The 22,269-nt window shown below is 39.1% G+C and overlaps 1 protein-coding gene across 1 annotated transcript; it reads right to left on the reverse strand.

Moving 5' to 3' along the window:
• Positions 1 to 1,545: 1,545 nt before the first annotated feature.
• On the reverse strand, positions 1,546 to 11,744 carry ufm1 (ubiquitin-fold modifier 1). Its single transcript, XM_029519136.1, has 6 exons — positions 11,689 to 11,744; positions 11,526 to 11,582; positions 8,322 to 8,379; positions 6,295 to 6,334; positions 4,074 to 4,106; positions 1,546 to 2,487 (listed from the first exon to the last, which is right to left on the reverse strand). Coding segments are annotated over exons 1-6 (291 nt in total). The 5' UTR covers positions 11,691 to 11,744; the 3' UTR covers positions 1,546 to 2,386.
• Positions 11,745 to 22,269: the final 10,525 nt, after the last annotated feature.

A 22,269-nucleotide genomic window follows, 5' to 3' on the forward strand; every position in this document is an offset into this window, starting at 1 on the left:
GTGTGAGCCAAAGCTATTGAGATAAACTGTAATGTTTCAGATTTTTTTTTTTCTTTTTTCCCCCCACGCCTGCATCAGGATGCAGTCAGAGTGAATAAAGTTTTTCAACAGGCAGCGTTTTATTCTGAAAACTCAGAGAAACTGGACCCTCAACATGCCGTTGTGGGCAGGCCTGCTCCCTCTCAGGAAAATGTCAGCCATCTATTAAACTCTTCTCATTTCTGCCATTTATAATGAAAAAATTATGAATCAATCCACAGCTACGCACGTACTCCCTCCTCTATTCCTCTGTGCACTGATTCATATCAGCTGAAGGATTCTTACATTTTCAGGCCGTCTCAGTCAGATCATCATTGATGTGACATCTGCCCTGAGGATGTGTTCCACTGCACAGTCGATAGTCCGAGCCTTTCTGCCGCCTGCCGAACAAGTTTCCCAGGAAGCCATTTAACTTGCTGAAGGTTGGAAAAGTGCTGCTGCTGGATCCGCAGCCCATCCCGGACTTGGCTCAGGACAGAGAGCTTAACCTGAAATGTGATTACGAAGCTTCCTTCTACTTCGTTGCTCATGGAGATTAAACTGCCACTCTTGTTTTGTTCGAGAGTGAAATTTTAATTTCATGCCTAAGAGCATAAAATCAGGATGGGATGAAATAACTTAACGTCCAAGTTTAATTTTTAATTTAAATGAATCTATGGAATCGTTATCTTAGTATTTATATATTCATGCTGGGTTGTTGATCAACAACTTTCCACCCTATAAGAAAACACAAAGATTTTAAAGATTTCAAATGAAATGTGCACACAGTTTCACAGTGGGCTTGTAAATATGAATTATTTAGCGGTAATCATGCATTTTCTTTTTCAGAGCACCAAGGCCAAGATGCTACTGCATCTAGAACAGTCTGTGGTCTTTAGTCATTTCAGAAATAAATGTCTGGTGAATGTGCCCAACAGTGACTTTGATTAAAATAAATGAGGAGGTCCATTTGTGATGGCGCTCCTGCTCCTCCTATCCATCTGAGCCTGTGTCCTAATGGATGGTGAGACACTACGGCGTGCTTCCTCTTGTGAATTATGCACGCTCCATTAGCCTCTCTTCCATTTTTCTTTACCAACTATGCATTTTTGTTTCCCTGGGGTGGGGGGGAAAAAAAAAAAAAAAACAATGGTTAAGAACCAAATGATTCAGACCTTCTTAGACGATAATGATTAATGTGAAGGGGATAAACTGCTTTCCCTCATTAATCAGTCACAGAAACAATAAGGCCCACACTCCTACTCTGCTTCTTAGTCATGCTTTTTTTGTAAGACTTTATATGAAACCTTTTTTTCCCCTCTATCCAGCCATTTTTGAAATTGTCAGCAGGTTCCTGTCAAAAGAGTAGACACAGGTCTAAAGACTGCACTCACACATTGTGGCACAGTGTGGGGGACCTCTTTGTTTCAATCTATGCTCTTCGGGTTACCGTCCCTATTTCCTCACCACCTGCTGCTCCGCTCCGAACTAATCTAATGGTGCATATTAATAAAACATTCAAATTACTCAGGGCAATCTTTTTATATTTATTGTGCAAAGAGGAGACATAAGACATATTTTGCAATACAGAGGTGAGGCATTCGGGTGAGTACAAACTGAGGGTGAAATGTAAGCTGACAGAGGGCAGCAAAGATCTACCTGCCTGCACAGTTTGACATCCAGTCAAGCTCATTTCTTTAGATTAGCCAATGTATCATAATCTGTAGATATTCTCTTATAGGGAAGTCTGATCCTCAATATGAGCTGAGCACAGATCCATGATTTGAGGAATACTTTTCTGGGAGCAGCCGCCCGATAAAGTATACTACGGGCAGACATTTTCCTACATCAACAGCCACATATAGTGAAAATGGTCCCTAAGAAGAGGCTGAACACACATGTACATATACATACACACACACATGTATGTATATGTATTAAAAAAATTAATTTTCAAATGTCCATCTTCACAATGCCATTAAAAAAATGGTCTAATAGTCTGTACTGTTAGTCATACTGATTGTTTGTTATAATTTACAAAGACACAAAAGCTATAATTATTGACTCAGCTGTTTTTTTAATCTTTGCTAAAATCTTTCCCAGGATGTGGCTGCTGTGCTGTATTTGTATATGTATGGGAATTACTCTAATCTTTTGATGTGAGTATATCTTCAGGTAAAAAAAAAAAAGAGAATTGCCTGGTAAAGTGGGGGGCATGCAAGTGTGTATGCATGTCATTATCATGTTTAAATATTTATATATGTGTTCTCATGTGAGCCACTGTCAGTTGTGGGCCAGAAAATAAATATGACACACTCTGAGGTGTTTCCTGGGTCTCAAGTGTTATATGATTCTGCTGGGTGAGTCATTAAGCTGTCAAAGAGGGAAAGCAGCATCGGTCTCCTTGTCCTCCCACTCTGTCTCTGGGAATGAGGCGAAGCTCTGAGCCGTGTTTTAGAAACACATTTCCTGCAACACAGGACAGAGAACATTTTATAATCGGTGTGCTTTAATATGTGGGTGGGGGGTTTACAACCACTATTGTCTCTACGCTGCAAACAAGATGACAGATCGCCAGCTGGGCAACAAACTAAAAACTATCTCTACTCAGAAATGTTGATTTAAAACAAAACAAAACGATTTGAGGTTGTAAATGTAACTGTAGATTATGAGGAATATAAAGATAAAAAAAATAAATCACACAATATCAGTTCATAACAACCACAAAGCAATTTAATACAGTAATTTGGTCATGTATGCATGACTCAGTCTCAGGACCAACAGAATGTAAGTGCATCTCTATTATGTCTGAAAAAAATGCACAATATTTGCTGTGTAAAGCTGTGTGAAGAAAAGAGGGATGTAAAATTACATCCGATCAGTTTCTACCTTTCACTCAATCCTGTGAACACGGCTGCAGCGGTTGGAAAAGGAAAAAGGGGCAATCTGACAGGGGTGTCTGAACTGAGGCTATTTTTGGAAGCACAGCAGAGCATAAGTGTTGCGCAGATAAAAAGCTGTAGTGATTTCCCACCACTCATTTCCTTTCTCAGCTGAAAAAGAGCCAATCTTGCCCTTGCTCAGAGCAGGTATTTTCTTATCCTGCTCTATACGGAAAAGCCGATCGTCTGTTACGTGTTCTTTTATTTATTTTTTTGAAGATGACGACTTACATAAGGAGAGGTGGGCTACATTTTCAGAACAGACCTCAGGGAAAACACAAAGGAGGCTGACACAGACAAAAAAAAAAAAAGAAAAAAAAGAAAAGTGATTCACCACAGCTCAGCAATAATATGGGAATCTGAAGTAAAGCACTGAACAGCTTGGTGCATCAAACTCGCCTGCAGTTGCTAGGTTGCTTTGTAATTGTATATTAAATACTGCTTCTCTGGGCAATGCATCTATGTTGAAGACTCAGTAAACACCATTTCCATATAAACAACTCTGAGACCTGCTCAAACACACAGATGCAGCCAGATCAAATTTATCCTGCTAATTCAAGCTTACTTTAATCATTTTCAATTAATCAACCACACTCAGAGCCATTTCGAATGTGATTCGCACTCCCGCCCTTCTCAGAGTCGGTGCACACCACTGCAATGTTTGCTGAGCGGGTAATGTGAGTGAGGACTGTTTGCTTTGGTTCTGGATTTATTGACACTTCTGAACAGTCCCTTACTTTTACTGATACATTGTTCAAATCTGGCTTAATTAAGCCTGATCATTATGCCAGGTTGATTTATGACATCTTATTTTTTTTTTCTGGTCCTTTGTGGAACCACCCACCATTGTCATGGGCTCAAAGTAATCTCATTAATTTTATTATTAAAACATTACCACAGTGTATTATGAAACACGCTTTATTCAAGTTTGGTAATACTGCTTTGGGTTATTAAGGCTTTGATGAAAGTACACTGGCATGTGGCGAGGAGCTTATCACTTACCATCTCACATCATCTGGAACGACTTTAATGGAGCAACTAAATAGTTTTATTCTATGCCGGCAATAGCTTTTTTCTTCTTGTTCTTTTTAATAACGGAACAAAATAACTCACCTGCTGTCTGGGTAGGGTTGATTCCTATTCCATCTGCAAGTCACAATGAAAGAAAGATAAAAAGAAAGACACAATACAATTCAAATGAATAGACCATCATGTAAATGAGTAGCACGGAAATGAAAAAAGACCATTTACAATATTGGCAGTTCACTCATAATGATGTTGCAATAGGCAAAAATAAAAAAAAATGAAAGCGTGCCTCAGCAGGCAATTCCATCTGGAATAAAAACAGCCCAGTCATTAATTCTGCGCTGATAAAAAAAAAACAAGAAATACATATTTAACATGGAGGTCACATCTCATCACATACATCCAACATGTTCCCACAGGCCCGTAAATCTTATTTTCTCTTTTTATGACCAATGTGACAGAACACATCAGGCAAACTGTTTTCTACGGTCCAACACTGTCGAAACAAAGACAGACGTACACAAAAAGCATAGATTTTTCGATTACTTTAGTTGTAAGTAAACAACGAATGAAATAACAATGTTCCCTGAAATAATGAAAGACAATTTACTGTAATTTGTTCGAGTGATTAACTGTTCTGTACTTGCTGAGTGTTTTCACATTTGCCAGACTCTGGTTATTTTAGATGTGATTCTGTTGGTGTTTCACAGAAGCTCTTGCCACATTTCTTAAACACTCCATGTTGTCATAGAAATATTCAAGTCAAATAATCATTAAAAGCTGTACATATCAAGTAAGATGGGTGTCATACATTTCTGGGTATGAGCATCTTTACTTTTTTTTTCCATTTCTGTGAATGTCTTCATTCATTCAGGTCATCCAAAGAGAACTGACTGGGGAACGACTGGAATTGGTATTATATCCTTGCAGACGTTTCGCCTCTCATCCAAGGAACTTCCTCATTTTGTGCCTTCTGACTAGGTAAAGCAAGTCTGACTGGCTGGTGATGAAAGATTTATAGCCTCAGAGGAGTCGTTATCCCCGCTATTGAATGTCAGTGGCTTGTTAGAGCTCGGACGTAGGGAACGCCAAGATCGTGTCATTACTCAGCGACACTAAAACTTATAAACTACTGAGACATGATCCAATGGATGGCTACAAGAGGAAGATAATGGAAAGCCTCCAGAAAATACAGAAAGCCATCTTACCGCCATCTGTACCCACAAGACAGCATTCCTTGCATATAATCATGAAGATGGAGCCCCTCAGGCCTGTCGTCAGCAGCATAAACTCAGTCACTTATGATATTGCCAAGCATGTAGCAAACATTTTGACCAGTCGCTCTCGAGTTCATTCTCTTTTTTTTTTTTTAGGCTCTAATTTGCTTTTCTTAGTTGTGTCTAATGTGCAAACGAAATCCCGTGCCAATACTGGATCAATGCATGTTAGTCTGTGTTTGGAGGACGAGATAAGTGCCATCAGCATTCTTGGAATTCCACCGGGTAGCCGATACAGATCAATAAAGGTCAAGCAGAATTAATAGCAGAAACAGAGACTGCCATTAATTAAAGCTGCTGTAAGTAACACCCAAAGGGTACTACTGTTACTCCTTCTACAGCACAGCAATTTTCCCATTTAAGACCTCAGGACTTGGACTCTAAGTACGTCAATAAATTCCACGTTGATCTTGTCTAAAGTTATGGATAGTTCTTCATATCCCCTTGTGGGGATTGAATTAAAGGAACAGGGATGTAGGGTTATGCCAACTCCGTGATGACTCGAATGTTATCTTGTTGCTTTATGAACAATGACAATAAACTACTTGGAGTGTGATGATGAGGATAATCAATGGGAATTTTAGACAGGATTTCTTGAAACTCAATTTGAACCTTAAAAATCAGGCAACAAAGAGTTTTCTTTTAGCACAATATATTATATATTTGAAAGCTACGATATATGCTTTTAGACAAACTATTAAACTGCTTTTTTAATTACAAAATTTGCAAGTTTGCTGGTAGGTGTGCAGTGTCACTATATCACAAGACTGTATTTAAGTCATCACCTGATTTGCCGCTTCCCCCTGCAGTTCACATGCTGATTTTTTTTAGAGCGGCCTTAAATCTCTCCAGCTTGGTGTTGATGTTTTGAAACTGCGTTTCTGTCATGAGGCAAAACGCCTCTCTGATCTAAACTCCTGAAGAATAACTGTCAAGCTTATAAATAGACCACTTTGGCACTTTGAGTAATTTTCAGAAGATTAAAAAAAAAAAAAAAAAGTCACTCATAGAAAGACTCCCATTAAACTCACCATTTGTTATTATTGCACTGGTTGCTGACGGCACTTTGAACTGTAAAAGACAATGAGGCAGACAACAATTACACATTGCCATTGTGAAATTCAAAGCAGAAGCTACAGTTTCACATTTCTAATATTTCAGCAGTACTAAATTCCTTTGATTGAATAATCAGGGACATGCTGTTGCTCAATTCCCCTTGGCCTGACGTCTACAGTGTGAAAAAAGAAATCAGTGAGAGAAACTCATCCATTAATTCAGCACAATGAGATACACCAATTCTTTTGGGGGACAACCTCATAATAGGAGCTGTAGACACAATGTCATCAGAAAAAAAAAAAAACTTTGTGGAACTAGAGGAAAAAGAAAATGCTGCGTAGTCTGTTTTGTTTTCAGTCTTTTGTCTGCTAACTTTCACGCTCGTGTGTTTCCGTTTTCAGAAAAATGCAGCCCCACTAGAACCACAATGCTCAACAAACTACTGCCAGGTACCACAAGCTGCAAACACGACAAAATGTCTGGATGAAGAATTCATGAGTGTTGATGGAGCTCTGTTTGGTGTGATGTAAAATTGCTGGATGAAACACAAGTGCAGTTTGTGCAGTTTAACACAAATCAGCCCCTGATGATTACCAAGTAAAAAAAATATCACTTTTTAGTTAGAGCTTTTAGGAAATATAGAGATATAATTTGTACTTGTATGAGGTGTCTCAATAAAATACACTCATGCTAATTAAAAGTGAACTTGGCACTGATTAATGACACTAAATTAAATACCAACCACTTTTGCCAAAGAAAAACATCCAAGTGACTGTCTGAACAGCAGTCTTTGCTCTTTTACTAGTCAAAATGATAAACAGCATCCCACTCACGGGTGCTCACTCTTGATGGGGGCTTCAGTATTAGACGACACAAAACCAGACATCAAATGTGAAATTTATGTCTCATCATGGAGCTGGTTTGTGCCAAAACATATTAATGCCTTGTTTGCACATCAGCAGCAGCAGCCACAGTCCTCCATGAGGACACTATAAGCTCTGTGCTGCTGTATCTTTATGGACATTAAGTGGAACAAGGTCTAGGTCCTGGTTATGTGTATAAAGCATGTGGGACATGTGGAAATGGCAGCCTGTGCAGCCTATTACTGTTTTGACTGAAATACAAGTTGATTAAGATATATGACTGAAATATGCAGCTGAACAGTCTCCTAACCTACAGCACCAAGACTCCAGTTTAGTACAGCCCGTGTATAAATGCTATCTTTCAATACGTAGTGAGTGTATTTTTCCTGATACATTATTTATTCATTTGCGTCTTATTTCTGACTTTATTTTCTTTTGCCTGTTTTCCATATTTTAAGCAACAAATGTTGAGTCTTGTTACAAAGCTATGGTGACTTAAATAAAATAAAAAAAAACCAAACAAAAAAAAGGAGAGAGCTGTGAGTAGCATATGTGCTGAGCAGATGGAAAGTCAACTTGTTCTGCTCTGAGAGAAAAGCTCAGCAGTGACACTGTAAATTATCCCACATATATATATATACACAGACACAGACACAGACACACACACAGACACACACACAGACACACACACAGACACACACACAGACACACACACACACACACACACACAGACACACACACAGACACACACACACACACACACACACACACACACACACACACACACACAGACAGACAGACAAATCGTATATTTAGGCTAAGCTTAATGCAATGACACAATTAGACCTTGAATATGTGACCGACTGAGACAAACTGGTGTAAAGTGCCTTGATGTAACTTTGTTATAATTTGGAGCTATACAAATAAATCTCATTTGATTTGATTTGAGAAAAGGCATTTCTTTGCCTGTTACTTTATAAAGCAAGACACCCTGCAAGTGTTTGGAGGAAAAACATGGCAGCATCCTCTCTCCTCTCTCCATGTATGAGGAAAAAGTTGATTCATCTGACCTCATCTGAACTCTCCGGCCAAATAACAGCTATCAACATTAAAGAATTAAAGAAAGAACGTAAGCTTACCTCCTCAGCTGCAAACTTCAAAACTGCTGTGAATGGTGTGCTGTCTGGGACACTTAGTCTATTGAAAAGAGAAAAAAAAAAAAAATCAACAATGATTTAATTTAGAAGAGCACAAAATACTTCACTCTATTCCCCAATCTTTTACTGTTTACTTTTTAAAGCAGGAAAGTCATGATTAAATATTGTCTCTCAACCTATTGACCTGACCGTCGATCGACAAGCACTCCACTGTTTAAGGGTTAAACTCTTACACCACAGCAGCTCTCACAGAATTACAGGATGTGTAGATCTATGACCATTCACTATGACTGCCCCTCTTTCCAATCCCCGCAGAATAAAGAGGAAAGAACATTTCTTTACAAGGCTCAATTGAGTGTAACATTACTTCTGTCTGACTCATTTCTATGAAAGCATGAGACCATTTATGGCACAAACAATTACACACTTTCAGATAGCTGCTACTTTACTCCAATGGATCCAACACAACATTTGTCAATGGAGGACGCCTCCTACATGCTCCAAGGCCTACAAAAACATACATCAAGGGTTAGGGTTAGGGAATATTTAGTGAATAGTGAATGAGAGACTCAGGACAGAAGATCCGGAGTCGGATCCCCTTAAGTAGAGCTGTGTGATTATTAACCAGGTGTTTTAGCACAGTGTCTCATGTGCCACAACTATCAACATACATTTTTATATAGTTCCCCGTTGCTGAGCCTATTTTGTGCTTGTAAACCTTTCATCATCCAATCTCTACAAAAACGAGCTGTTTGTCTGTCATGTTGGGATGTAAAGCACATTGCAGTTTAAAGGTGAAGCAGCCTGTATGTCTTATTGTTTGTCTGTTGTGTGAGTGATGCATGTAAGTGAATTTCCCTCAGGATAAACAAAGTAGATATCTATCATATATAATCATATTTATAATAAAAAATAAATAAAAATATAATATTTCTGTTTCTCAGTTCGGGATGTAAAGGAAAAATACAGATGGAGGATGCTGATCTACCGATTTTTTTCTGCCGTTTAAACTCGAGCAGCACGGTGGCGTAGTGGTTAGCACTGCCGCCCCACAATAAGGAGGTCCTGGGGTTGATTCCCAGTAGGGGCAGATGGCCAATTGGATTCCCAATTGGTGAAGAAAATTCACCCATCGAAGCTTGACCCCGAACAAATGGTTTGGCCACCGAGCCTTTGCTAAGCCCCACCCCCCTTGGTTACTGTTGCTATGCTAGGCTGTTTTCTGTTGTCTGAAGTTCAGTAGGTAATTGTCCGGTCAGCATCAGTCCGGTGATCGGAAAAGAAAAGAGAATAAGACATTTTCTAAACAAATATTTTTCAAAAAAGGTGGTGACGGTGAAGGTGGGAAGAGAAACGTAGAGCAAGGTAAGAAACAGGGCCGTTAGCTTGGAACATAAGCTAACTGGCTAGCTCTAATGTTATTGGCCAACAATAATACTCAAGTAAAGTACAATACTCAAAAACTGTACTTAAGTACAGTACTCCAGAAAATGTACTTCCTTAAAGTTCACCCTGCTGATTGGCTAGTGATGTTATTTTGGTTGAGAGGGAAAACTGCGTTACTCTCATTCTATTGATAGGTGAACTCAACTGACTGCTCGAACCGGACAATATCCCGCATCAACAGGCTTGTTTTTTTAATGTTGATCTTTTTTTAATCAAAGCTCCGGCACGGTGCCGGAGCACTTTAAGCCCTGCAACTGTCTGTGCTGGAATGTGACAAAACACAGGTGGCATGGACCGCAGTGTGCACATGTAAAAATTATGGGTCTTATACCCAGAGGATGACCCTGTGCTAATTTTATTGCTCTCTGTGTTTTGAGCCCCAGTGTGATGGTGCCAAATAAATGTCACAGTCATAACTCTGCTTCTTACTTTCACCAGGATTAAAAGTTTACAAGGCCCACTCGTCATGCCTGTGTTATTTCTGTTTTGATCAAAGGAGATTTATTCAAAGTTTAGATAAATCAGATAAATCTCCCTAAATTGTGCAATCCTGTTTGTGGAACCAATGCAATGACCAGAGGTGAAGAGACCCCAAACTCTGGGATGCTTGTCCAAAGGAGATTTGAATTGAGACGTGCCCCCTTCTAAAAATACTGAAGAACATTTTTTTAAAGAATGCCCAAATGATGTGTGCATATTACTGGGGCCAACATTTGCTCACACGTATCATTATGAGCACTTTATTAGGAACACCTATCCAGCTGTTCATTCAAGCCATCAGCTAATCATGTAGCAGCACAATAATTCATATTATCCAGCAGATATGGACAGGGAGCTCTGGGAAAGTTTACACCTGACTCTGGATTTCTTCAGCAGATGACAGCCTCAGCATTAACAGTCCAACAGTCCAGACGGCTGATGATGGTGTGGACAGTGTTTACACAGTTTAACTTTACACAGTTCAAGCCACCTGATACCAATCAGTCATGATTTTAGGGTCAATGGCAATAAAATACACAATTAATTGACAACTACTTCCAGGAGGATAATCCTTCTTACCAGCAGGAAAAATGTATGTCAAACTGGTATCATGAATATCACAACACAACCTTATCTGAATCGAGTAGAAAACATTTAGAAATAGGTAGGCAAATCTGAATAATGAGGGGAAGCAGCCCAGGTCAATATGAACCATAATTTTAAATACATATTTCCAACATTTGATAAAATCCACACAACAAAAACTTAAGTTGTGTTGACCCCATCCATTATTAGTATTGTGTTGGTCTTGTTTTCATGCATCTGCTTTCATTGCCTTTGTAACGCTTTACAAAATGGTATATAAAGTTCATTTTATAATATTTTGACTTTTATTAGTTATTGTTATAGCCTTGCTTGCATCACAGGACTCTTAATGTGAGACAAATGGGCACACACTGAGATAAGATTCATCCAGTTAAGGTATAACAAATCCCACAAAACAATCAAGATATTATTATTATCCACACTAAAAGGATGCAAATACAAAGGAAACACTGTTAGCTGCTGTATTAAGGGACAGCATGTAAATCACTGTTTTACACTAACAGATGTTTCAAACTTCGTTTAGCTCAAACATAACACATAAATATAGTTTTTCAAAAAAAATCGAAAAACATCGTAGTTCGCGGTTTAAACTGGTTTTAAATCCAATTTTTACACAGTAAATGCACAGAGATGTAATGCTGTCAGTGTACTCACACTTTGTACGGCAGCCGGGGGTCCGACGTCAGCGTGATTTTAAACGTGACTTTAGACCTGACGAAGAGAGTGAACACGGCTCTTTAGCACATCGACACTCATTCATTATCATCACAAATACTGAGATAAATCTGGCGATAAACGGGGGGGAAAAAAAACTCACATTTTCTCAAGGCGACTTCGTTAGCCAACTGTTTATACACACCCGGAAGTCCGAAGGACCCTTACACATACACGTCATCCACCTAGTCGTATTTTTTTGCCGCACATTTATTTGTGTTCACTTTTATTTTATGAACTATTTCAGATTTGTTTTTGTTGAAAACGATTAAAAAAATCTCCTCCTGAAACTGTTCACTATAAGAAACATTGACGATATAATTTGTGCTAATAATCGACAGGCATTTTTACTGGACGACTAACACTTACCGTAAATAGCAACGGTAACGCGCACTCTCTTTTCCTTCAACGACATACAAGGGAGAAGTTTAAATGGGCGCCCTGTTTCAGGTAAAGTTAAGCTAATTTTATATTTTCTCCTGGGCAAGAAAATGTGTGGGGTTTTTTTACGTTTGTGTGACATTTGTGCATTTCAGCTGCTGGTACACGGGTGAGAGAAGGTGTTTAAAAGGAAATCAAATCAGTCCGAAGCCGCCATTGTGTTGCTTGTTGTGAGCAGCGTTTTAATTGGTGCGTGGAACTGTAGCTAATTGAATACTGATTCATATTACTATAATGTAAACTAGAAAACCATAAAATGGCTAATGACCATCTTTAAATAATATTTGTATTGCAGTTCGGTTTTTTTGTTTGATTTTTTTTTTTTTTTTTTTAGGTTGTTGTTATTTTTTTATTTATTTGTTTGGGTTTTCGGGTTTTCTAAATAATCAGCCAGATCTCTGTCAGAAGTGTCAGAAGTTGACAGCACACAAAGCACACTAGGATTTATACCTGTCAACATATGCATTCAGTTGCATAACATTAATGTAACTATGGCAGAGATAACATTGTGTGCACATTGTTTATACATTACAGCAGAAGCCAAAATTGTGCAACTCCAGCTGACAAACCTGGCATGTCCATATTTGCATGGATTTATCATTGTAAGCAGCCCAACATGAATCCTGAACCAAGGATCTGAGCTGAGTTAATGCTGGAATGAAAGCAGGAGGTGTGTCAGATTATGCAATCATGGCTGGATTGTCTTGCCAAAGTGGGCAGCATCTCAGCATTTTGCCATCTCAACGTGGCCACACAAAATTTTTATCAAAGTGTGAAAATCCTGACCATCAAGGTCAGTCACATCAAGCTGTTCACTGGTGTCATCAGACCAAACAGGAAGCATGAACCAGGCCATAGACTTTCTCAGATTTCCTTTGAGTTTGAATGATCACACATCTGAATAATTGGTGAAAACTGGCAGATACTCCTTCTATCATTGTATTTCTGCAGTATTTCTGCAGTAGCTCAACACAGGTCATGTGATGACAGACACTTCTGTTCACTGACTGTGAGATGCAGTTGAAAACTCCGGAAACTAGTAAATTGGCCTTTAATCCTCGATTATTTTGTGTTGTAAAATTAGCAAATACCTTCTGTAAAATTATGAATAATCACATGAGTATTTGAATTTGTATTGACATACATCTTTTTGACATGCTACCTGTGTAAGTTCACCCCCTCGTACTCTTATTAACAAACAGGTATGTGAGAGACAGATGGTGATGCTGTGTAGGCAGAGGAAAGACATGAGGCAAAGAGAATGGGAGCAGACTTATTATGATGACTCAGAGTTACACTGCAGACCTTCGGGATTTCAGTGATGGTTCTTCCCCAGAAAAAAGTACAAATGCAGAGGAAGCCATTTAAAGGCTGGAATAAGAACAAAGGACAATATCTTATACAGTGGTGAATGAGAAAAGAAGCATTTAGGGTGGTGGCATTAAAACAAATCAGAAAGTATGTCTTGTTTATAGATATTATACTGGGGTGAGTTACTCAAAATATCAAAAGCTGGCAAGATCTTTTGAACATTTTCTTTTACATCTTGCAAGTAGTACTGAATTAGTGGCTTGATTCAGCTTGTCCACAATGCAGCAAAACATTTTAATGAAACGTTCAGGTTGAAGCTCCTCCTTTGATCTTATTCTTCATGTAAAGAGAAAATCCTAGCTGGGTAAATGTTCAACAAAGAAACAGGTTTTCAATGGACTGACTGTCCATTGTCACCATTGTGAGGACATATTTGCTTTGAAGCCGAAGCAGCAGATGAGAATGTGACAATTCCATCATTCTCTTGGAGGAGGTTTGAGAGTGGGTTCAATATGCAAAATTCAGCAGCTGCATTCAGTGCACCGTGCAGCCTCCACTGAGAGACTTTATTACCATACCAAGAGCAGGACTCGTGGCTGGAGAGCAAAAAAAATGACTTGCAGATGTATACTGGTAATCAATGTTAATGCTGCTGGCTGTGCACGTGATCATGTGTGCACACATAACCAAATACAACCAAATTCACGCGACAGCAATATTTCAGTGTTTTGAAAAGGTCACCGGTGAAGAGATTGTATTATCTTTGACTGTCACCCTCGGGAAAAGGGAACAGACCTTATGTTGCATTGTTTCTTCTTACTGAGCGTCTTTATACCAGTGATGGGTTGGATGCTACTGATATGCAGAAATGTTCTACATGTTGCTCAGTTGCAGTGTATCCCAATTATATAATATAACCCAAAATAATACCGTGGCCACTCCTAATTAACCTTTGAGGAGATTAGAGAAGGTCTCTTCAACTCTCAGTGTTTATGGTATTACAAGGAAATTAATGTGCGGTAAACAATATGATTAAACCCTTGAGGCTTTATTGAGGACCAGACTCCAGTTTTCCCTCTGCATTTTATATAGTATCCATAAGAGACCTGTATTTAACAAATTTGACACCAAACCTTATTCTTCTCTGTTCCTAATGTTTACACATTTTCACAAATATTGTTCTGAAGTAATCGTATCTACAACAGACTGTCCTCTCGTAGTTGTCATAATGGCAGCATCTAGTTCATTTGTTTTTTGAAGTTTGTAAGTTTAAAATCAAAACATCCAAAGCTTGTTAAGTTCAAATAGCATCAAAAACATCTGTGTCTGTAGCAAGGAATAACAAACTGAAATTTTGGTTTAACTTTTTTTTTTTTGAACATTCCACCTTAATTTATTCCTGAATGAGAAATTGATGGCTATAAAATAGTTGTGTTGTGATTGTTGCGGCAGAAATTCAGTTTAATGTGATATTAGTAAAATGTTAGCAGAAAAAAATCTATGTCTACAAGAAGGTATAAATGAGTTGGAAATCGCCCAGTTTTCCTCCATACTGAGCAGGTGGCCAAATTCTGTAAGGTTAGTTAATTAATTAATTAATTAATTAGCAGGCTGATGAATAATTATCTGTGAACGCTATCTCAAAGTGACCTCAGGAGAGAAACCCCTGTGTCACTCTTCCTCTGTTTACTTGCTTTGCATAATCCCTTGCTCACTGAGTTGTAATTAGAATTGAGCTAAGGAGTAAGTTGCATGGGCTGTGCTAACACGGAAAGGGCATGATAAGCGAAGCAGCTTTCCCCAAATGTTTCAGGACATGTGATTTGTATACTCCAGGAGACTTTTCATTGCACCTTCCTGTTCTTGCTGCACTGCAGGAGACAAGTCCTTATCACTGTGGTGTACTCATGCTCAAACAAACTAAATGATAGAAGAGAGAGGCTGCATATATATATATATTATTAAACCATACCAACCCACATGCACACACGCATCAAAATCTAATGCTGCATGACAGAATAATTTGGTAAGGTGCAGACACCCTGGGTTTCGTAAATATAAAGCAATTGGAGTTTTTTTTTTTTTTTAAGATTTAATACTTGTATTCAAACTTCATTTTACATAAATAATGTATTATACGCCCCTTGATGACAGTTCTACAAAGGAAAAAATGTATTTTTATACTCTTTCCACAACCTGTACTTCCCATGTGCAATGCATATTTATAATCTGCAGCCAACAGCATATCATCTCCACCAGCAGGTTGGTTCTAAGGTGGCAGGCGAGTTAAAGAGGCGTCAATGTAAAGTCGAGATCCAGGCGCATTTAAAGGGCAACAGCTGGAGAGCAGACAAGCATCTAGTTTAATTATATTCTTTATTCAGGCTGAATCAGAGGTTGTAAGAGTAAGAGCCCCCCAAAGGGTGCGAGAGGGGATGCATGAAAAGCAGAAGGTAACTGGGAGATTGATATGGAAGAATGAGAAGCTTAGGTGGTGTTAAGAGTATGAGGGCAGGGTAGAAGAGATGAAACGGAAGGCTTTGGGAAGTATGTTGAAAATGTGGAGAGACTGTGTTTGTGTGCTCCGTTCTGGCAACGCATCTACACTTCAGATAATTAACAGCAAACCATATTTCAGCTTCATCACGTTGTGTTTTTACACAATATGAGGAAGGTGTTAAAATACAAAATAGACAATAGCTTAGTGACGCAGTTGGCATGTTTGGATTTCAGTTGTAGAAAAAGTGACTTTCTTTTTCCTCTTGCTTCATCCCTCATTTGTCAGCTCTTCTTTTGCGTCTTGCCTTCCTTTGTCATGTGTCTTTTTTATTTTAAATTCCCCCACTCATGCGCTGCCACGGCTTTGAACCCATCCCCCTCCTTTTCGATTCCCTCTCTACCATCTTTGTCTTCAAAATGCTGCATCCAATTTGTCATTTACCGTCTTTCTGTCACCCTTGTCCTTATTCAAAGATGGGAATCAAATGCGCCGCCGACAGTTAGAGAAGCCTCCTATTGCAGTTCGGCATAAAGGCATTACGGTGGCTGCTTTAATGAAGGCTTGCTCATTCTCATTTTCTCCAAAAGGTTAAAAAAAAGAAAAAAGAAATAGCACCAAGATTTGCAGAATTGAAACAAATAACACTATTAAATGTGGCAGATAGTTCTTAGTTATTTCAAGAAGCAAATTGATTATTATCAGTACTGACCTTTAAACAGTCCCTCATGGTTATTATCTTCCCAGAGTATGTTTATAGACAACATGTGTGCATTTATATTTGTGCATGTGAGAATGAGCAGCGCATCTATTTGTCCCTCAGCTGCCTACACTCCTGAAGATGAGGCCCAAAGCACTAATTGGAGTGTCTATGATTATAGCTCAGTCCCTTTCCTTTGCCATCTTACACACACACACACACACACACGCACACAAACTTCCAGACAGGGCCAACTGTATTTATAGGATGAAAATCAGTATTTGTGCCAAACACACTGAACCACAATTATGCTGGGATACGTGTGATTGGCACATCTAACGAGGTTCGTAGGTATTTTTATGCCAAAGCTGTAAAAATGTCCTAGTTTATATTTTTAAAAAGCCCAAGTGTTGTGCATACACATACCACATTTGATCATTCAGTTGACACTAAACAGAGAAAATCAATGGGCTTTTGAGAGTTTGCACTACTAATTTTAAATTCTTTTTGGTCATTTTTGACATTTGGAGTGGATAGTCTTTGTGTAATCAATACTAACCTGCTTAGTGGGAACCATTTGTCATGCAGCACAGAGCTTTTCAAGTTCTGTGTGTAAGATAGCGCTTTCCTAATCAGTGAGGACTTCAGTTCGTCAGCGGCTCACCGGCCACAGACTTTGGCCCAAATGTGCTGTGCTGAATAACTTCTAATTATCTGATTAAGTTTAGAGGGTAAAGGAAAGGGCAGGTTTCTCTGCAGGGTGTTGGTGACATTTGAAAGTGACAGTAGATTGATTCTTACCTTCTTAATAAATCTCCTTCTAACTTCCTGGGACACTTCAGTCATTGAGACAATAACTGATAAAACCTTTGCTCAATGAATAGAGCACTACTGAGAAAAAGATTCTCATGCTTTTTCTGGACATTATGCACAAAACTGCCTATTTTAAGTCTAGTCTCTTGTGCATATGGGGTTTGTTCATATGAAGAAAATAGATTAACTGCTTCTAATGTGTATTATTTTTCCAACCTCAACCATGCGTGGCTAAGAAGTGATTAATGCAGACTGAATAACACCTAATGGCTTTTATGGAGAATAATGTGTGTCCATTGAAGCAGAAAAGGATAGGATTAAAAATATGCCACACTGCCTCAAATATGGCATTTAAACCTTAGAGGACTACAGTGTCATTTAATAAAGAAACCCCCCCTGGGTTTAATATGTTATTATTGATAACTACAGATGATAAAACAAACTTGTGGTAGAGAGAGCTACAATTGTGGATGATAACTTTACTTGGAAGAAAACGTGCATTTACTGTAATATCAATAAGTTGTTGTTGTGTAATGTCAGATCTCCAGTTTATCATCTTCCATTTATAGATAGAATTATAAGGTTTCTGAAACCAGTCTTAAGGTAAAAAGAAATATGTCAAGGTCTTGTTGTTTCTGCCAGTTTTTTTTTAGTCTAATTTAGTGGCGATGGGCTGGAGACTTATGTCTAAGTATTTGTGTTTAGCTCTAATCTGTCTGGCAGTAAATGCTCTCCTTCCCCTGCCATGTAAACACTGTCAGTCACTGCAGATGGCCAATGTCCTGTTGTATGCACTGAAAATATCTTATGTTCTCACACAAACACACACACACACACCGTATAGGCACACAACGTTCTCCTTCTCATTATCTAAACACACAATTTCCAGTAGCTATCGCCCTCATAATTGGTTTCATGGATGTTGCTTTGTTCGGTTGACCCTGCCTGCTCCTCTGCAGTAGTCCTAACATGTGGATATTGAATGCTGAATTTGTGCAGCGTAGAGCCAATTGCATATTGTCATTGTTGCATATTACTTCCCATTGTGCGCTCTGTAAATTTGTCTGGTGATGCCACGTTAATGTGTTCCTTCCCCTGTTAATATGTTTTGGATGGCACCTTGCTCCAGACTGGGAGGTGGACGAGGGGAAATGTTGGAGCCAGCATCACACTTAACACTTGACAGAAGTTAATATGTGGCAGAGCTGCAGATTTCCAAGTGAGGTAAGCTGAAATGGGGGACCTGTCAGAGATGGTGTGATGCTATAGATAGATGAGGGTTAGTTTAGGATGAGGTGGGGGGGGGGTCATCTTTATCCCTTGGTTTCCAACAGGCTATTTGCTTTATTGTGAATGACAGTTTGAGCTTTGCAATGAATTGTATTTTGACATAATAACAAATGTATGAAAGCAGAGCTCCTCTTTTCCAGTTAATACAGGCCATGACATTGAAATGAAAGGCAGGGTCGAACATGCAGTGCACAATGAATCACGGTGGTGCAAATTACACAAAAAATAAAGGGGATCAACCTTCAAATGTTTCAGTTGTTGTAACGCTCACAAAAGGAAGTAAAAAGCATTTATTTATATAGAATAGTGTTTTGTTAGACTTCACTGCTCGAGCAAACTAAAAGCATTTCATGCTTATCAGAGATGATTGATGCTCTTTCCCAGGCCAGAACATAAATATTTAAAAAATTTTGCTCCACATAAAACAACACCATCAACTCAAATATATAAGCTGCCCCACTGCCTGGCACTTTGTTACAAATAAATAATTCATACCACTCTGTGGTCTCTCCTGTTGCGTCTGCCCTGTGAGCTTTCCTACAGCAGCTTTTCTGCATGTTTCTCTTCAATATACCTTAGCAGTTCTGGTTTTAGACTGGACTAATTATTTGGAGAACTAATTACACAGTCTACTCAGCCTTCCCATGTGATTTTTCTAAAGATTGTTGGTACTTAGTGCCGCTAATATCTTTGGAGTAGACCATCTTTTCCAGGAAAAGTTTAAATGAATGCAATTTTTAACCTGCTTTTTTATTTATAATAGTTTAAGAAAAACATTCAGTCATAGAATTACAGATTTGACTTTAACGTTAATCCACTTGCACAGGTGGAAGATATTAGCTGGGCCATAAATGTGAATCAGCAGAAGAGGAATTTGTCTGTGTAGAACGGAGAGGGTAAATAAATATGGCGAACTATACTGACAGATGCACGCTACACGCTATTGGAGGAGGGACTTTCTGTAAACAATTTAATATATTAAACAGTGTCTATATAACTACAGCCATTTTAGACACTTGTAGGTTGGTGTGCTAACCAAAGAGCTGTAAAGCAGTCTGCCATTCTCACTTCATCCTGATACTGGGACATGGTAATGTTAAATTAAATCAGAATACATCCAGGTAGGAGGATGCCCTCAATGTCTGGATTTTTTTATTTTTATTTTTTTACAAAATGAATGAAATATGCCTCCACATCAACCGCTTGCTATATTTCAAATCAGTTTCCACAGCCTAAACCTCTGCTAGTTATACCTCCTGTTCATTTTATATCAAAACATACTGAAGAAGGATTCGAGATGAAATGCTGTTTGTTCGAGGGGGAAACAACATCCCCGATAGTTATCCTCCAAACCTGTTTCCTTTTAATTCATGGTCATGCTCAGAGTTTACGTGCTCGTGCTGCCAAGAAAGCAATTGCTTTTCATCCATAGCAGTTGTATCGTGTGTGTCCCCCTGGGTACATGCTAAGGTGCGATGCAGGAAAAGTGTGATAAGATACCAGCGTAAAAACGTAACCATATCGGTAAGAGAGTAAAAGGAGCCAGTTTTGTCACCAGTTAAGGCTGTGAAGCTGGTGAAGCTCAGCCTGCTGTCTTTTGGCACCAAGGTCAGCACAGAGTGTACTCAGGGCTTCCTCCTGCAATCAGAGGCTTAATGGATGAAAGGCTGGGGGAAACTGCAGGTGCTATACTGAAGTGATGGAGATCTGTCTCTCAGCATGTGCGCAGATAAACGCAGTGAGATTTCAAAGCACAGTGGTCATCAGAGGGAAAGTCCAATCTTTCAGAAACAATCAGGCACTGCGCTGGTTTTTCAAAGCTCATGGTGTGTGGCATCATTTTGCTGAGGTATTTTGGTTGGATTCATACACAAAGATTTTCTTCTTGCAGTGCCCACATGCTCATCAGGATTGTGCTTCAAACAGCAGGCTAGGTCTGTGCCAGTTCACTGTATGTTGCCCAATTTAAATTGGATGTCAGAACGCCTTTGAGTGAGAAATAAAAATACATCTACCCATTCCGATTAAAAGCGGCTGTGAGAATGAGAATTTGAGCTACTATTCTTCACCATGCTGCATGTATTGCAAGAATCGACAACGGCAAAGCTGCCAGAGTCCTGACAGTGGCAGTAACAAAGCTGTCATGGTTGTCCACCGCTGCATCTGTTTGTCTGTGTTAAACGAACCTCCCCTGACTCTGGGCAACTGTTCTCCCAGAATCAGGGCAACTCGGAAAGAAAATGTTTGCCTATCTCCACCATAAACTCATTTCATCTTGCATGTCTGTGGCCTTTCTGCTCATCTGGCACAAAGATATCGGTTTCCTCTTTGGGGAAAAAGCTTTTCCTTGCTTTCACAAGCTTTTGTGGCAGAGTATTTACTTTTAAAATGCACCCAAGTGAAGGAAACAATCTATTTTACCAGCCATGCAAACCTCTAATACACCTGAAAATGGGTCCCTCTTAATTCCACCCCATTCCATGAATAGTGCCAAAAACAACAGTGTTTCCCTCCACTGATGCACACAGAGCAAATGAATCCATGCAAATATTTTTTTTTTTATCTGTTAGGTTATTATAAAGATAAAACATTTTGTATTCACAGGAATCTGACATTTAATTTATCAAGTTTAATCAATTCTCTGAAACAAAACTCTTCATTGCTTTTTCATTATAGCAGTTGTTCTTATTAAATAATTCTCCAGACCTCAGACCTGTGGTGCCCCTGAGGTGGCTTAGTAAGAAACACAATTAGAAGAAAACTGCATTCAGTTATTGCAGTTGTGCACTCTGAATGATGACAAGTTCTTCTTTTGCTTCAGTAGTGATAAACTGGAAGGCTCTGCTAAAACCTTATCAACCAGTAAATGCGAGAGATGTTTTTATTCTCAATGGGGAAAATTCTGGCAATCTAATTTTAGGCGTTAGGTCTGGACTGGTGAGTCACAGCATTGTGCTTGTAGATGAGATGGCGGAGCCATCTGTGCTTCTTTCACAGTTATTCAGTCACATTATCTGCAAGTTTCCAATGGTTGGACAAGGAGCATGCCATTTTGTGCACCTGCATGCCAAAATACCTGCTTGTCTGCTTGGTGATGATGAATTTGTCTCCAGACGCATATTCAACACAGTGGTGGTGTCTGATGTTTGAGGCGTAGCGGTTTGTGCTTTCATTAATATTCAGTTATGCTAATGTTTTGCAGTTTGATGACACCTACTCTCTTTGTCTTTGTTTTGTTCCCTTGTCTTTTTGTGGCCGTGAACTGTTTATTTTAATTCAGTTTTCCATGTGTGCTGCCGCACTTCTCCTTGTGCCTGTTGAACAAATTGTTGTCTAAACATGTTTTGATTCAATGATGGTTCTCTTGCAGTGCCTGGGACAAATTAGAAAAGCTGAAGAGATTCCAAATGCCCCGAGGCCTTCTTGCTTTTGTCAACCATGTCCCTATTGTCAGAGGAGATGAGTTCAGTTTTTGTCCCTTGTCCAATTCACAAAAAGCTCCGAGCTCTGTGATGTGCCGTGTGAGAAGACTAATAACTGCTCGAGAGAAACCAGAGTTCAGAGTAGGTCTGTGCAAGGTGTGTGTGTGTGTGTGTGCATGTGTGTGCGCGCATGCATAAAGGCTGGAGTAG

Source organism: Echeneis naucrates, chromosome 14 (genome assembly GCF_900963305.1).
Source record: "Echeneis naucrates chromosome 14, fEcheNa1.1, whole genome shotgun sequence".
NCBI classification, from domain to species: domain Eukaryota; kingdom Metazoa; phylum Chordata; class Actinopteri; order Carangiformes; family Echeneidae; genus Echeneis; species Echeneis naucrates.